Below are 15,000 nucleotides of genomic sequence, written 5' to 3'. Positions count from 1 at the left end.
ACGGTCGAACTTTTACAGTTCCGTAATCCCCACCACCAAGTTCTGTGACCCGCTGCAGGGAAAGAACGTGTACGCGACACTTTTCCCCCGAACGACGCAAGCTGTGACGGATGAGAGTGGGGCGCGAGTGCGAGATGCCCGGGAACGGATCGTGGTCGTGTGCACGCGCACCGACACGACAACCATGTTCGATGGTGTCGGGCTTGGGGCCATGGACTCGGTCGTACCGTTTACGGTGCTGATGGCGGTCGCACACTTTCTCGCGAAGGTGTTACCGCGCAGTGAACGTGCTCCGAATGTGGTGTTTATGTTCTTTAACGGCGAATCGTACGATTACATCGGATCGCAGCGGTTCGTTTACGATTTGCAAACCGGTGCGTTCCCGAGCCGATCCACTCAAACGAAACCGATCTCGCTGGACAATATTGAGCTGCTGATTGAACTCGGTACGCTGGACGATCTCACGGAACTACAGGTGTACCATGCGGCACCGCAACCGATGGCCACTAAGATGGTGGAAGTGCTGGATAAGGTAAATAAAGCGTTCAACTTTAGCATCACCACGACGAAACCATCGAAGCAAACCACCAACCTGCCACCGGTATCGGCCAACTCGTTCCTGCGCGAAAATGCTTCATTTCCGGCCATCATCATCACCTCACCGGTGCGGAACCGGTATTATCACTCGGTTTACGATGGCGCAAGGAACTTGAATTACCGCTACGGTAATCACTCGAAGCTGTACGATTTTACGCTGCTGGAAAACCTGGGCGAGCGAAGGGACCTGTGGGATGCGGATTCACTGCAGATGCGCATCCGCAACGTTTCGTCGCTGATCGGGATGAGCATCTTCGAGCTGCTCGAGGGCAATGCGTACACTCCGGAGTACGGTGCGAACAGTGTGTTGATCGACGAGTTCCTGTACTGCTTCCTGGAGTCAGCCAATTGTCCCCTGTTCCGTGCGACGCTTCGGCCCGGAGCGTCGATCAGTGAGTTTGCGGGCCCGCCGGCACGGTACATTAGTGTGTACAGTAGCATCACGTCCGAGGCGACTTACTGGACGTATCAGGTGCTCGGTTTGCTCGTCGGCCAGCGTATCGAGAATGTCACCAAAGAGGAGTGCCTAGCACGCCATCTACCGTACCAGTGGATGGTCGGCTATGCTGGCGATGGAATGTGTCTGCTAACGACGCAAAACACGAGCCTTGCGCTGTCGCCAGCGTTCGTGAACGAAACGTACGACTGGACGTCGTACCGGTACTCGACGTGGACCGAGTCGACCTGGTCGGAGATGTCGGCGCGCATCTTTTTGCGCCCCTCGCCGGCACACGAAACTCTGACGCTGTCGATCGGCATCGTAGTGATGGTCATCTCCTTCCTGCTCGTCTTTCTCATCAACAGCCGGTCGGACGTGCTGTTCAATCAGGGATCCTCGTCAACGATACCGTAAGTTCCCAGTGTGGCCTTGCCCACTTTTCTCTATTCCAACCCGCTTTGCATGTGTGCATGAAATGGAAGGGAGGAAACGAATAAACTAAACCAATTTGGGGGAAACGATTAGTCAAACTCTGCTTCTGTCCTTTATTAATGTTAAGCCACGGACCATGCTTGACCATGCTTCGATGAGCATGACTCTATGCTGCGGCTTTGCTTCCTTTTTTGTTTGTCGTAACCATGGCAACCGCATATTTAACGCTTCATTCGTTCCGTTTCCCTTGCAGGATTGCAACGCAGCCGACGCAGTGTTAAAACCATCGATGGAAATGGAAACGAAGGGCCGTACGATGGCATTTAAATGGTTTTAAATGCGGCTTAGCAAAATTCTGTCCACCATCATCATCACCATCATGTCACATGGGGGAGTGATCGTCGCCTTTCGGCGGGTGTACATCTAGGGATCGTGGATCGACATATCGTCATTCCATCAATGTTTAGCGCCCTCCTGCTGTAACAAGTGAACCCTCTTACTACTGATACCACTAAACAAGCATTCTAATATAATTGATATTTATAATACTTTTGGCGTGTGTTTGGTGTGACCTCGCTACACACAGAATTTATTGATTATAAGAGGCTCGGAAAGAGATCTAGGTGCAAGTGCTGCGGCAGTGTCGTTTATCTGGTGCAGGTATTGAACTGATCGAAGTAGGCCTGTGTCGGACGGTTCTGATAAACCACCTGATCGAGATGCGCCAACTTTCGTTGCTGATCGAGTGCTAGCTGATGGTTTTCCTGGCGTATCTGTTCAGCCAGTGCATGCCGTCGGCGCATAAGCTCTCGTTCCTTCATCGTCACCGCACGATCGAAATCGTTCGCCAATCGATCCCAGGATTCGCGCATGTTTGCTTCCTCCTGTCGCCTGCGGTTGAGCTCCTCCAGCTGTTGCTCCTGTTGCTGGCGGATCTGTTCCAACTCCTCCGGCGACATGCCCTTGTACTGTGCCGTTATTACGCGATTCGGACCGAAGCTACTCTTGGCCGCGTCCGGGTTTTCCGTCAGCAGATCGCTCGTCAGATGGTTGTAGATCTCGGCCAAATTGTCTTCCTGTTCTTCGCGTTCCTTCCGTCGCCGCTGCTGGTCCTGTTCGTGCATGAGGCGGCAGTTGAACTCGTTAACGGCTTCCTGGATTTTCTCACGCGCATAACGTTCCTGCGAGTTTAGCTGATGGACACGAGCTTCGCGGGACATGAGGGTCTCCTCGAGGAACCGTTCCGCTGCCCTTCGATCTATTTCGGCCTGGCGCTTTTCCCGTATCTGTTGTTCCAACCAGGAGCGCTGTTGCTCACGCTGCACCTTACGCCGGTGGCGTTCCTGTAGATCCTCACCGTCGAACAGCTGTGCACCGGAAACGCTCAGTCGTGGATCATCGTCCCCGGTGCGAGCGGGCAATTCCTTTTTCAGCCCATCCGGATCGAATAGATCGAAATCGCGCGATTGTTCCGGCCGCTGGTGCGTTGCCCGGTAACGGTTCAACTCATCTTCCTGCCGGATGCGTTCCTGGCGCTGTTCGCGTTGCTTCAGCTGGAGCACATGCTCCTGTCGGCGCACTTCCTCGGCGAGCTTACGGGCCTGTTCTGCTTCCGCTTGTACGGCCTCTTGCTTTTCCTGCACCTGATATCCGAGCGCATCTGTATCGACCTTAAAACAAATGGCTAACTATCAGTCTTTGCAACTTTCGATGCCCGCGTCATTGCTTACCCCGATGATCCGGCGGCGTGCATTGAAAATGCGCTGTTTCCGTGATTCCTCGAACCGGCGCCTTCGTTCGATGGCCAGCGCCTCCTTTTGGTCCTGGTGGTTGATAAAGAGCGAATTTAGCATATTTCACCAACTAAATGTTTGAAGAACAGCGACACCATGAACGAGCTGCTAACGTCCTCGCGGGCAACTTATTTAAACGGCAGCAAACTAGACGCCTCGCCATGGTTACGCGTCGCTACGCCGTTTTTAATCGATACAAGAGAACGCACTACAGAGTTGCCGAACAGGGCGACTAGATACGGAATAGAAGAGACAATAGTAAGACGAAAGTGAATACCTTCCGGGTGCACAATGAAGGACCGCCGACTAATCCATTTAATTCTAACAAAAACATCCAAATGTTCTTTCATAAGATAGTATATCCCGAGGATCATTTGGGTTGGTTGTTAGTTTATTAAGGTTTTTGGATCATTAATATTAAGTTTAAATATTCGAAGAATAAAGTGGAGCACGCTCATCGCAGGTAATAATGCACCGAGCTAGCAATGTAGGAAGTCTCATCACGGCCATACCGAATCACATATCGTTTCACCATAAGGGCAATCTCCATCCTAGAGCCGCAGCAAGGATAATACGCTGGAACATCCATTATATTCTCTTCCCTTCTTTTCTTTCTCTTATTGAACCATCGGTAGCAACGCCTTAGCGCGAAGATTCAGAATGGAATTGGCGATGACACGTGCCGAGCTTCGCAGATATCCTCCGCTCATTAACATCGCCAAGGGGATCGATCGCTTCAGCGCCGCACGGAACACAATTTCATCACGCTCCATCACACCCTCCGGAGTGATGTCGAGCAGCCCGAGAGGGTCACCTTTTAGCACGTCCGTTCCGGCGTTGTAGATGATAAAGTTGGGTTGAAACTCTGCGAGCGATTGCTCCAAGCATCTAGGTAGAGAAGAAGCGACAAAGAACATTTGGAGGATTCGTTATTGAGATGGACCCTGTGTCCGCTCGAATGATTACCTTTTCAGTTTTCCAATGTACTCCTCATCGTTTGTATGGGGTTTCAGCTCCACGGCACGCCTGATGGCAAGCTTCGCTTGATGATCACGCGGATAGATCTGATAGTTGTACATGTCCAAGATGTACACGGCCGCATCACCCATCAGATCACGTGCGTACCCGTTTCCTTGGTGTGCATCGAGATCGATGATCAGGATCCGCTCGATACCGGTTCCTCCCGCCAGCAGCATGCGTACGGTGAGCGTGATATCTGCGTAAGGGCAGAAGCCTCCACCCCGATCGGCACTACAGTGATGGAAACCGCCACCCAAATTAATGGCCCATCCAAGGCCTGACTGTAGTGCTATGCGTGCGGCCAGCAGTGTCCCTCCGGTCTGGTAACGCATCGGGCGCAGGTAACTGCGCTGTACGAAGCAATTTGGCACAAACATCAACGGTGGGATTTCTGCTATTTTGGCCACATTTAGGCTCCACTGGAATCAGCATCAAGGAGGAAACAATTAGTAGGTCGCCTGATTGGTAGAGTGCGATCTAACAAATTCATCAATTACCTTTAAACTCTCAATGTAACGCTTCGTGTGCACATCTAGTAGCTCGTCGAGTGTTACTTCCGGCGGTGTGTAAACGGTGCCATCACTCGGTATGAGCCCTCCGGCCTTCAGCAATCGATAGATGTTGGCCCCTTTGGCCGCATCGAACGGATGGAGCTTCTGCAACCCACAGAATCGTACGGAATACTCACGCCGGTATACGATCGGTAGCCGGTCGCGGCTAATGTGAACCGTATGACCATGACCGGGACTAGAAGATGTCTCCTCCTCGTCCTCGTCCTCGTCCGTGCTGGTATTGCCACTCATTGAACAGCGATCATTACGCGAACCGGCATTCACACCGGTGCACATTTTTCCGACATCCTTAACTGAATCCTTCCTTTCCACCCAGCTAGTAGGACCTGTACAAAATGTCCTGGGGAACAACGGAAGTGCCGAAGGAAAGGGCCACTTTTCGGTGGAACAGCAAAATTCAAGGTCAAGTTCAGTGACAGTTTGCGAAATCGATCGATTCTGTTGTTTGTTTACATACCGGCAGTAGGGCAGCGGCAGTTTTCTTCTTTTTTTTTCTCAAAAACAGCTGACTCGAACCAACGGGCAACTGAGAAGCGGTTCTGTGCGTTTCTTTAGATTTTATTGTGCTTCCAAAAATGCAAAACAGGTAAACGAGTACATAAACAACAATGCTCTTTCGCTCTCCCACCTTGTTCCCCCGGCTAGTAGATTGGGAACGCGGGATCGATGGTCTTGGTCCAGGCGTGCAGGCCACCGATTAGATCACGCGGAGCGGGAAGATTTCGTGCCCTAAACAGTGGCTCCAGGTGCCGTACAGCCAGCTGCGAATCGTTGCCGCGGCGACAGACAAGGTACAAAGGTGGAGGCGACGCCGCTGCCGCCGCCTGCTCATCAGCAACGCTAGCCAGCAGCTTCTGGACGATTTCCTCGGTGCGCCGATCGTGCAGAATATCGTCGATCGGAATGTTTATCGGTGAACCCGGCAATTGACACATCTCGTACTGGCTGGCACTACGCACATCGATCAGCAGATGCTTCCGCCCCGCCATCAGCCATTCATCGTGATACTCGCGCACGGAAATGCGTTCCTCGGGTGCGAGAAGTGTCACCGCGGAGTCCTTATCGGTAGCCTTCATGCCGCAGAACTGCTCATAATCGATCAGCTGTGTCAGGGTGGGCTTTTCGGAGCAAACGGCACAGCCCGGTTTCCGGGGCCGTAGCTTCAGATTGCGAAACGCACTCTGCTGCCCATCGAACAGCAACAGCCGACCGCTGAGAACGCCATCATTCGCGAGCACGATCTTGATGGTTTCCAGGGCTTGGAGTGCTCCAATGACACCGGTGATCGCACCGAGCACTCCACCGTCACCACAGTTCGTTACGGCGGCGGGTGGCGGAGGCGTTGGATAGAGACACCGATAGCACGGTCCACCGCGATGATTGTACACGGTTAGCTGCCCCTCGAGCTGCAGCGCACTGCCAGAGACGAGCGGTTTGCCCAGCATGACGCACGCATCGTTCAGCAGGTACCGGGTGGCCACATTGTCCGTTGCATCCACCACCACATCGTACGGTGCGAGCAGATTGAGCGCATTCTCGCTCGTCAGTTGTGCGTGATGGCTCACGATTTCGATCTGCGAGTTGAGTTGCTCGAGTGCTGCTTGGGCGGATGCCACTTTCGTCAGGCCCACGGTTGCTTCGGTGTGGAGCAGCTGTCGGTGTAGATTGGTCAGTTCCACCTCATCGTAATCCAGGATACCGATACATCCGATGCCCGATCCCGCCAGATAGAGCGCCGAAGGGCAACCAAGCCCACCGGCTCCGACCACCAGCACGGATGCCTTCTTCAGCTTCAGCTGCCCCTGGACGCCAATCTCGGACAGAATGATCTGACGACTGTAACGAGCGATCTCATCGTTGTTCAGCTTGCTTATACAGTTCTGGAAGAGAGAAAAAAAATCCCAATAAATAAATGTACTCCAGTAGCGGAAGAGAAATTTCGTAATCCGGGCACGAATCTGCTTTGCATACCACCGTACCACCAGAGAGACGGGGACGAGACCGGTAGGTGAGAAATCATAAACCGCGCTGCTCTGTCAAGGCCACATCTCAACTTGCACGGGGCAGCGAGCTTCGAGTGTTGCGCTAGCGCGATGTTGCAACCGGCGGCCAGCTTATAGCGGAGCGGACGATTTTGCAACCGCGGCGGCCGTGGGGTTCGAGATCCGCTACACATACACGCAGAACACAGTCCCCCCCCCCCCCCCCCGGCACCCTCCCTCTCGTCTATCGCCACTTCAGACACGGGTACGCGGGCGCGGGCACTCGTGGCCACAGCCAGGCGGTTACTTACTTTCTGAAAATGCTTTTTCAAGGCCTTCAGCTGCTGGACCTTCTCTTGCAGCTGCTTTCGCAATCGTCGTATATCGTTCTCCAGCAGCTCGATCTCCATGGCGCCGTCCTCCGTGGTGGCGGCGATGGGAGGGGACGGTAGCTCTCCGGTCATGGTCCCGGCAATCCTGGAGTTCTCCTGCTGTGGCGCGAAATCCGCTATCCGGGAGATCACGCCGTCGCCGCTCCCGCACACGATCGACTCCGGTTTGGGTTTGCGATCGCGCCGTGTTTACGCGGTTGACGTTTCACCTGATCCTCGCTATCCCCACCACTCTCGTTCTCTCGATCACTATTTTGGGGGACCAGCAGTAGGAACGCAAATACACTAGTTCTACTTTACTCGTTGTAGTCCAACGTTATTAAACACGTTTTTGGCTGAAAAAGCCGAGAGTTTTTTGTAAATTTCGTTTGTTTTTCTTGCCTCAGTGAGCTGCGCTGTCAAGTGGCTGTGAGAGCGACTCTACACCCACCAAAAATGTTGCTTGAGAAGTGAAATTTCCACATCTCTTCCTAAGTTCAATGGTTAAAGGTGATTGTGAAAAAATATTACAATCGCAGTGAAATATGTTGAACAAAGCTCAACACCCCAGCACAACGGGATTATCAACATATCATTGCATTAGCTTCCAAGTCCACTTCGAAAGACCCCTCACCGCCGGCGTGACTCCAAACGTTAAGGGGGTGTAAATATTGTTATCCAATCCGGTTTTGGTGCCGGAGTCTCGTATTTTAATCCTTTTACCGGATATTTTCTGCGACGAGCGGTTCGTAAAGATGCTCTCGTTGACCAGCGTCGCATTTGTACGGTGGACCACATCGTCCCTGCTGGCCAGCAGTGCCAGACTGCTGCACACAACGCCACTGGATCTGGCCGCCCGTAAAGGAACACGCGAGAAGGCGCGCAAGGCGAAAGTGAAAAAGGTCGTCGAGAAGGTGGGATTCATACGGCACGATCTGCGGAAGAAGGGCAAGTAAGTTCTTTGGCGATCGATAGTGGGCTGCTTAGATCGATGCGTTATTGATTCCTTTGTTTTTTCCACCAGACTCAGTCTCTCGCTCACAAACAAGCACATCGACGACAGCTGGAAGCAGGAACCGAAGGATAACTGTTGGGTTAGCAAGTACTACAAATGGCGCGTGTACTCCGTGGAGGAAGCGATCGAATGCCACCGGGAAACGCACCATCCCACCATCTACAACCTCCCAAACGCACCACTGTTTGCCCACGTCGAGTTAAACATGCAGGCCGAAAAGGTGACCCGGTTTGTGGACAATTTTCAGCGTATGGTTCCGATCGAACATCGGTTCGAGCATGGCGAGAACCGTAACATTATCGTGTTTGCCAAGGGCCAGGAACCGCTGCAGGAAGCCAAGGAAGCCGGTGCGTCTCTGGTTGGTGGGCTGGAGTTGATCAAAGAGATCCAAAACGGTGATCTGCAGCTCTCGGAGTATCCGTTTGTGCTGGCGCATCCCAACATACTGCCCGACCTGGTTGCCATTCGGGGACTGCTGAAGAAAAACAAGTTCCCCAATCCACGGTCTGGAACGCTGGGCGTCAATCTGGCGGAAATGATCAATAGGTACGCCCACGGTATTAGCTACTCGGCGGCCAAGGACGAGCAGCAGAAGGATTACGGTACAATCGTGGCCTGCATTGGCACGGTAGGTGAAAGATTGCACCACCCTCATCGCAACCTGTATATTAACCGGTACTCTCATTTGTCTTTTTCTTTTAGCTGCAAATGGACTCGAAGCACCTGGAGAGCAATCTGATTGCGTTGCTACAGGACGTGAACTCGATGCGACCGAAGCGCGAAGGAAAGTTCGTGACACGTGTACTGTTGAAAAGTCCACCGTCGGGAGAGAATCTGAAGATCGATCCGTTCCTGTACATCCCGGCGGAAGCATCATTTAGCAAGAAGGCCTCCAAAGCCGAATCCGTTGTCGACGAGGAGGAGGAAGAGGAGCGAGAAGGCGACGTTGGACAAAAGGCCATTGCCACAGCCTGAGCGGGTTCAACGCAACATGGTGTTACAATGATGACGCGATAGGGTAGCGAGGTTGAATAAAGTATAAAAATCCCAACCACATACACATATACATTCTCCCTTTGAGATAGACGATCGGTGAATTCACACCATGCTCTCTGGCCTTCGCCTTCTGCTCATCTAAATGTTGCCCCAGTCGTCAAGCAGAAGAAGGAAACGGGATTGGGGACGGGCGAGGGTTGGGGGGTTTGTGGTGAGAGAATTTTCACATTTTCTTTTCCCTGCCACGATCCTGCTCGATCTCATCGCACCGATTTTTCACACCCGAATTCACCAAAAACCCAACGAAGGAGGGTGGTCGGGAAGAAGCTGCGGTACCAGAGCGATCTGTGGAGTATCCGGGATCGGATCAGTCGATTGAGAACGTTAGCGATGTGAAGTCGTACCCGAGGGCGTGCATCGCGTCCTTCGCCATCGCCAGGGGGTGTGCTTTCTACCGCGTGTGCCAAGCGATTGTGTTTGCATTGCTTCTGAATTCCTCATTGTTCCCTTGGTTGACCCTTTTTGGCCTTTGAGAAGTAGTATTCTATGTGGCTCAGGAGAGTTCCATTCGAAAGTGTTTCGCCGCGCAGTACAATCACCGCTCAGTTCGGATCGGATCACGTCGGCCTGCACGGGGAGATAGTGAGTGAGAGAAAGAGCGAAAGGTTTCCACCGATTGGAACGTCGTGAAGCGCGTGCGCGGTCACATTTCATGTCCCCGCGCGGTCAATCGTTCACTTTGCCCTCCCATCCGGGGTATATTCGTTGGGTTGGGCACCGCTACACGGCTTTTCGAGCGCACGACCGTGCGCGCTGATCAGTGGCCGTGTGTTCGCCACTCGGTATTCGATCTGCCGCAAAGCCGTCTCGATCGCAGACCTCGCGCCGTACGCAGCATCACGATGGTGTTCCGGGCTATCCGTTGTGAACCGGCATTACAACCGTTTCATTCATCAGTGCCGATCGATCGAGCTCCGGCGGTCTAAGTAAAGTAACCGCTAGTGGCATCCGAATTCCGATTTTTCGGGTGCAAGTTAGGGTGGGTAGTGAAAGGTGAGGCCATTCTCTGCCATTTTGTTGATACAATGTTCACGTCTCCAATCCATCGAGTGTGTGCGATCGAGTGTAGTGTGCAGCATGGCGGCTTGAGAGCAGAAAAGGTTAGCTAACGGTGGTTGCGGCTTTCCTTTTCGACGACGACGACGATCACAACGTATCAACAAACCGACGATCAAGTGGTTCCGTGCGCATGAATCGATCTTACAAGCAGCGAGCGTGTGTGCATGAGGTGTACGAGAGAAAGAGTGTTTCAGGATCCGATCCGAGAGACAGTTTGGCGGTTGTCGCGACGGTTTTAACGCTAAAAAACGTGAGCGCGCTCTCCGCTGTGTCTAGTGTGGTCTACTCTGTGATGATCATCATGTTCGGGATGCGGATGATGATGATGATGGTGATGATGTGAAAATGTCGCTCGTGCAAGGTGTTTTTCGGGAAAGAAAAAGTGATGATGGAAGAACCATGTCGTACTGAAGAAAAGGTGTTGAACCGCACCGTAAAGATCAAATGGAGAAGCTTGGTGTTTTGATCGCGGGCCAGCAATCGGTTTAGCGAAAGTGCGCGGCCATTCGAGATCGAGAACTGGTTTTCAACACGTTTCGGGTCGGGGGCGATGTTGTTTTTAATTGGGCACCATGTTTTGTGACAGTTTCCGCTTTCCGCCACATATAAATTCGATCCCTCTAACTGCCCTTTGGTGTTCTGCCTGAAAATGACTCCAGAACGAACGGTGTCACCGTGGATGCGCCGAGTAATTAGCTAAAGGTTAAAAGAACATAATGCGCTAACATATGTAGAGTAAAAATACGCTCGACTCGTACTGTGTTCGGCTCAAAACTGGGGTGTCCATCATGTTGGTGGAATTGTTTTTTTTGCGATCTCTTCCATCGGTCACACTACATACGCGACAGTAGCAGCTGCAACAGACAGGATCGCTCGTATTTCAAAGCACACACTAAACCGACCGACGCGCCCCATACAGATGGTTCGGCGTTGAGTCACACGATCTTTTCACGGCCTTGACAATCGGACCCCCTCCCCCCCCCCACCCGCAGGCCGAACCGGTATAACTCGGTCACTGGAGCCTGTTGCAAAACAAACCGTCTCTGAAATCCGCTGACCATGGTGTCTGCCATGTTCCGTGAGTTTTTTTTTGCAATGTCAACACGCAGCTAAAGAAGATTGCTACGTACAGGCGGACGAGTTTGCGTTTAGATGTATCGCTTCCAAAATGGCGAGCATCGTTGTGGCAGATCAGGATACATTCCAAAGGGGGTGCAGCAAAACGTGCTTCCGATATGGAGCTCATGGAGACGCGTAAACAACGCAGGAATGAGCATACCGACACATTTTCGTCGGGGTTTGAGGTGTCGATCTGGATGGTCAGCTGCTTTTAGGCCCGTTTGGTTGTCGTGAGGCACTCGGTGCTCGGTTAGTGCACCTGGATACGGATGTTGCAGATTCATTGTTTTGTGAGACCACAACGCAGTAGACGTTGGGAATTAAAAGAGAAAAACCAACTTCGTGGACAAGACGTGCTGAAGATTTTCTCCGGTAACTTGCCCCTTCGCAGAGAGTTTTCTGGAATTTATTACTTTGCCATTTTTTAGTTTCTCCTTCAATTGCATCTACAGATCATTCCTAAAATCGAAATCCCAATATTCCAAGCAAAAGCAAAGCCAATGGACTTATCAGCTCCGTTAAGGGAAAGGCGTAATGGAATCGTGTCCTTTCTTGCCCACAGTTCCTTCGAAGCTTCTCGTTCAGGGTAGGGAGTTGATGGTGCGGTGGCGGTGAAGTGAAGTGCGGCCATCTGTTTGTGATAATCTGTGTGTGGTGGTGGTGGTGGTGGTGGCAAAGTGACCAAAAACACCCCAAAATCCATTCTATGGAGAGGAAGGACGAGAAGGAGAAGGTGAAAGCACATCGCAAACGTTCCGGTGGCGAACATCCGGCGCATTCGACGCGCCGCGAAACGCTACCAACCCCTCCGCCAGATCCAACAATCGATCGACCGGTGGCGGTGGACAACGATGGATCCGCGGCGCCTCCCGGTGAAGCATCATCGCCCCCTTGCGATGATGCCTACAACGAGACGGATCCGTTTAAGCGCCTTTTCACGTACAAGGAGCGGGAGGCCAAGTTCTTGCGCTTCCTGTGTGAGGAGAGTGAACCCGGGACCACCAGTCGGAAGGTTGATCCAGCGGATGGGCAACCGGTACCGCCGGTACCACCGGTGATGAAGGAGCAACCGGACGGTATCGGCGGCAGCGAGCCCTGTTTCGAGTCGGCTAATGATTTCCTGATGCTGCTGAATCGTTCCGGCCCTTCGGTAGCGGCCGCACTCTCCACAAAGGATGCGATCGATCAGCTAGATCGGTTACACGAGCTGATTGGTCAGTTCTTAACCGTACAGGAGCAGAATATGCGGATGCACTGGCAGCTGAAGAATGTGGAGACGCTGCGGAAGCTCAAATTGATGCAAACGGCAGTAAGTGGTTTCGCGTTGCATTCGCGGAGTTCGGAATTCGGAAGTCACCTTATCTTACCCTTCCTCAGATCGCCAAGGATTCGGAATCGTTCATTTGCGGTAGTGGCCAACAGACCGAACCAGACCATCCATCCGATAACGATCTGCTGGATAACGAGATCGAACAGAACTTGGCACTGCTGGAAACGATCCTGGCGGCTGGTAATACGGCCAGCAGCAAGCGAAGTAGCTCCAAAAGGTGCGTTCGATCTTTGTGCTATTCGTTTCGGTGCAGATCATGTGATCATGTGTCGGTTTACATTGCAGGGAACGTAGCAAATCGGTGATCAACGATGAGATCGGTGCGTTCCCGATACATGGCAAGGAGACCAGTGGTCGGAACTATCCGCTCCGTCGCCAGAGTGCCATCTCCGACTTTAAACCAAAGGTGTCCAAGTGGACGAAGGTGAAGGCGGCGTTCAAGTGGGAGAAGACGAGCGCACTGCCTGCGAATGAAATCAAGAGCTCGGAAGCGATGATGATCCCGGTGAACAATGAGGTCGCTCGGTATGTACGGTCACTTCCAACAGGATGGTCGGTTTTTTAATCCCGGAATTTCGTTCCTTTCTTCACTGCAGATACCTACGGGTACCGTCGATACCGTGCGTCGGTAGTTCCGGCGATTCCGTGTTCAGCTCTTCGTCGGGGATCGTCGTCAGCGGTGGATCGGCACCCGGTACACCGGGCGAGAACAGTTTGGCCAGCTCGGCGGAAAATCTGACCGACCTGAACGAGGAACCGGGTGTCGGCGGTGGTACGAGTGGTAGCAGTACGGCTCGAGACAGACGTAAGAAACCATAAAACCGTATTTCTGTTATTTCATTTTCGCTGGACTCGCTTTGGTCTGGATCGTGGCACGATCCGTGCGTGCGTGCGTGCGTGCGTACGTTCGCGCACCGCGGGATGAGGTCTTTCAGCTTGTGAGTGGGGCCAACTCAACAAACAATCAACAACTTATGGTTAACCAACGCCTTATGGGAGTTGTTGGAGCACGCCTCGGCATATTTATAGAGTGTATAGAGCGAGTGTGCGTATCGCACGTAATAACGGCATTCCCCACGGAAGCTGGCCTTTCCCGAAAAAGAATCTTTCGTACGGATACGAGTTCGCTCCTGGGACGGGGTTGTGGAACGCACTGGAGCTAGGTTTGGCGCCTGCGGGGTCAATCGGGGGCCAGAGGGACGACGACGACGATGATGATGTGAGTGCATTTACGATCGGAGTGCCTGGTGGCCAGCTACCATTGGCTGGCTGGAATGGAGCGTGCTCGGTGGAATGTGCAGATTCCGCAAATGCTGCACCTCAACCGCCAGCAAGTCCGCATGGGGCTTTTCGCTTCGTTGCTTAGACGATGTTTATGTTAACTCTTTGGCGAACATTTAATGGCGTTCGTTAGAGGGCAAACGGGAAAAACGCGATGTGTGGTCTCCGTGCTTGGTAGAAGCGACGATCCTTTGATACTTCAATAACCTTACGCTCAATCTAGACGTTTAAAACGCATTTGCACAAATGCAAGTAGTACGATAATTTATGAATATTTTAGCATATATTGTTTGTTACTTATGACTCGATTTTTCAGCGAGCTTCATTTGTTACGGTAGTCAGTGACGAAGTAGTAGATTTATTGACCATTTTGAAGAATGAGGTAGCACTTTTCATCTATTTTTTCAACAAGAGATGATGCTGCTGTATGTACTTGCACATAAACTGAACAAATATTAAGGTGGGATGTCCAAGCGACAATACTTTTTTCTTTTATCCAACGATGGTGGTCTGCCTTAGCCCTGTTATAGCAAATACCTTCACGTGGGTAACGTTCAAGGATATGCTCTGGAATCGGCTTCTAAGAACCCGTTCGAAAAGATCGATGCGAATGAGGATGCGGAATTAGTACGTGAAGGTGAACTGCAGAAGGTAGCTCCTTGTTCCAGTGAGGTCGTTTCTCCTTGAATATGATGTTAGGCTTGAGCTCTCTGCTTTGGAGTTGAAAGTGCTTTGATGCCACAATTTTTATCTGTATCTGATTTTACTCATTTTGTTCTCAACTAGAGAAATGTTTGTTGTATCAGGAAGACAATATTGGGCATATCCTATCATGTTTTTGTATTATTCTTCAATTGTTCGATGATTGTTGATGTCTTGGTCTTGAAATGATAATTGAAAGGTGAGGAAAAATGGCATTTCAATAATTATCTCA

The 15,000-nt window shown here is 51.9% G+C and overlaps 6 protein-coding genes across 8 annotated transcripts in view; 3 read left to right on the top strand and 3 right to left on the bottom strand.

The window, feature by feature from the left end:
• The window catches only part of LOC126573408 (nicastrin), a 3,006-nt gene extending 990 nt beyond the window's left edge, over positions 1-2,016 (top strand). The window contains exons 3-4 of the mRNA XM_050233503.1: positions 1-1,446; positions 1,722-2,016. The exon at positions 1-1,446 is cut by the window's left edge and continues 529 nt beyond it. Of these exons, the coding sequence (XP_050089460.1) occupies positions 1-1,446; positions 1,722-1,749 (1,474 nt within the window). The 3' untranslated portion in view covers positions 1,750-2,016. The remainder of the gene's footprint in view (positions 1,447-1,721) is intronic.
• Positions 2,017-2,062: 46 nt separating this feature from the next.
• LOC126573409 (RIB43A-like with coiled-coils protein 2) lies at positions 2,063-3,424 on the bottom strand. Its single transcript, XM_050233504.1, has 2 exons — positions 3,199-3,424; positions 2,063-3,138 (listed from the first exon to the last, which is right to left on the bottom strand). Exons 1-2 carry the CDS (start codon positions 3,319-3,321, stop codon positions 2,116-2,118), a joined length of 1,146 nt encoding a protein of 381 aa, XP_050089461.1. The 5' UTR covers positions 3,322-3,424; the 3' UTR covers positions 2,063-2,115.
• A 141-nt stretch (positions 3,425-3,565) lies between these two features.
• On the bottom strand, positions 3,566-5,249 carry LOC126573411 (histone deacetylase 11). Its single transcript, XM_050233505.1, has 3 exons — positions 4,779-5,249; positions 4,228-4,700; positions 3,566-4,149 (listed from the first exon to the last, which is right to left on the bottom strand). The coding sequence occupies exons 1-3, from the start codon at positions 5,127-5,129 to the stop codon at positions 3,879-3,881; spliced, it is 1,095 nt and encodes a 364-aa protein (XP_050089462.1). The 5' UTR covers positions 5,130-5,249; the 3' UTR covers positions 3,566-3,878.
• Positions 5,250-5,390: 141 nt separating this feature from the next.
• LOC126573523 (adenylyltransferase and sulfurtransferase MOCS3) lies at positions 5,391-7,612 on the bottom strand. The gene is made up of 2 exons (XM_050233706.1): positions 7,147-7,612; positions 5,391-6,733 (listed from the first exon to the last, which is right to left on the bottom strand). Exons 1-2 carry the CDS (start codon positions 7,297-7,299, stop codon positions 5,495-5,497), a joined length of 1,392 nt encoding a protein of 463 aa, XP_050089663.1. The 5' UTR covers positions 7,300-7,612; the 3' UTR covers positions 5,391-5,494.
• Positions 7,613-7,859: 247 nt separating this feature from the next.
• LOC126573524 (50S ribosomal protein L1) lies at positions 7,860-9,279 on the top strand. The gene is made up of 3 exons (XM_050233707.1): positions 7,860-8,158; positions 8,231-8,849; positions 8,924-9,279. Exons 1-3 carry the CDS (start codon positions 7,962-7,964, stop codon positions 9,194-9,196), a joined length of 1,089 nt encoding a protein of 362 aa, XP_050089664.1. The 5' UTR covers positions 7,860-7,961; the 3' UTR covers positions 9,197-9,279.
• Positions 9,280-9,611: 332 nt separating this feature from the next.
• The window catches only part of LOC126573522 (uncharacterized), a 21,689-nt gene continuing 16,300 nt past the window's right edge, over positions 9,612-15,000 (top strand). For 2 of the 3 annotated variants that reach the window (XM_050233705.1, XM_050233702.1), the window contains exons 1-5: positions 9,663-10,270; positions 12,018-12,764; positions 12,833-13,002; positions 13,071-13,310; positions 13,382-13,590. In XM_050233705.1, the coding sequence (XP_050089662.1) occupies positions 12,162-12,764; positions 12,833-13,002; positions 13,071-13,310; positions 13,382-13,590 (1,222 nt within the window). In that variant the 5' untranslated portion in view covers positions 9,663-10,270; positions 12,018-12,161. The other variant, XM_050233703.1, reaches the window with a different exon arrangement.

Source organism: Anopheles aquasalis, chromosome 2 (assembly GCF_943734665.1).
Source record: "Anopheles aquasalis chromosome 2, idAnoAquaMG_Q_19, whole genome shotgun sequence".
Classification (NCBI taxonomy): Eukaryota; Metazoa; Arthropoda; class Insecta; order Diptera; family Culicidae; genus Anopheles; species Anopheles aquasalis.
Note: the sequence above shows the minus strand (reverse complement) of the source record. Positions and strands in the feature narration are given on the sequence as shown.

What these genes read in the sequence shown, in the direction of transcription:
- LOC126573411 (XM_050233505.1), bottom strand. Translation starts at nt 5,129, where the DNA reads ATGTGCACCGGTGTGAATGCCGGTTCGCGTAATGATCGCTGTTCAATG. An exon ending in GTTACATTGAGAGTTTAAAG is followed by an intron (nt 4,701 to 4,778) that starts GTAATTGATGAA and finishes TGCTGATTCCAG; the next exon opens with TGGAGCCTAAATGTGGCCAA. An exon ending in TACATTGGAAAACTGAAAAG is followed by an intron (nt 4,150 to 4,227) that starts GTAATCATTCGA and finishes TTCTCTACCTAG; the next exon opens with ATGCTTGGAGCAATCGCTCG.
- LOC126573524 (XM_050233707.1), top strand. Translation starts at nt 7,962, where the DNA reads ATGCTCTCGTTGACCAGCGTCGCATTTGTACGGTGGACCACATCGTCC. An exon ending in GATCTGCGGAAGAAGGGCAA is followed by an intron (nt 8,159 to 8,230) that starts GTAAGTTCTTTG and finishes TTTTTCCACCAG; the next exon opens with ACTCAGTCTCTCGCTCACAA. An exon ending in TCGTGGCCTGCATTGGCACG is followed by an intron (nt 8,850 to 8,923) that starts GTAGGTGAAAGA and finishes TTTTTCTTTTAG; the next exon opens with CTGCAAATGGACTCGAAGCA.
- LOC126573409 (XM_050233504.1), bottom strand. Translation starts at nt 3,321, where the DNA reads ATGCTAAATTCGCTCTTTATCAACCACCAGGACCAAAAGGAGGCGCTG. An exon ending in CACGCCGCCGGATCATCGGG is followed by an intron (nt 3,139 to 3,198) that starts GTAAGCAATGAC and finishes ATTTGTTTTAAG; the next exon opens with GTCGATACAGATGCGCTCGG.
- LOC126573523 (XM_050233706.1), bottom strand. Translation starts at nt 7,299, where the DNA reads ATGACCGGAGAGCTACCGTCCCCTCCCATCGCCGCCACCACGGAGGAC. An exon ending in TGAAAAAGCATTTTCAGAAA is followed by an intron (nt 6,734 to 7,146) that starts GTAAGTAACCGC and finishes TCTCTCTTCCAG; the next exon opens with AACTGTATAAGCAAGCTGAA.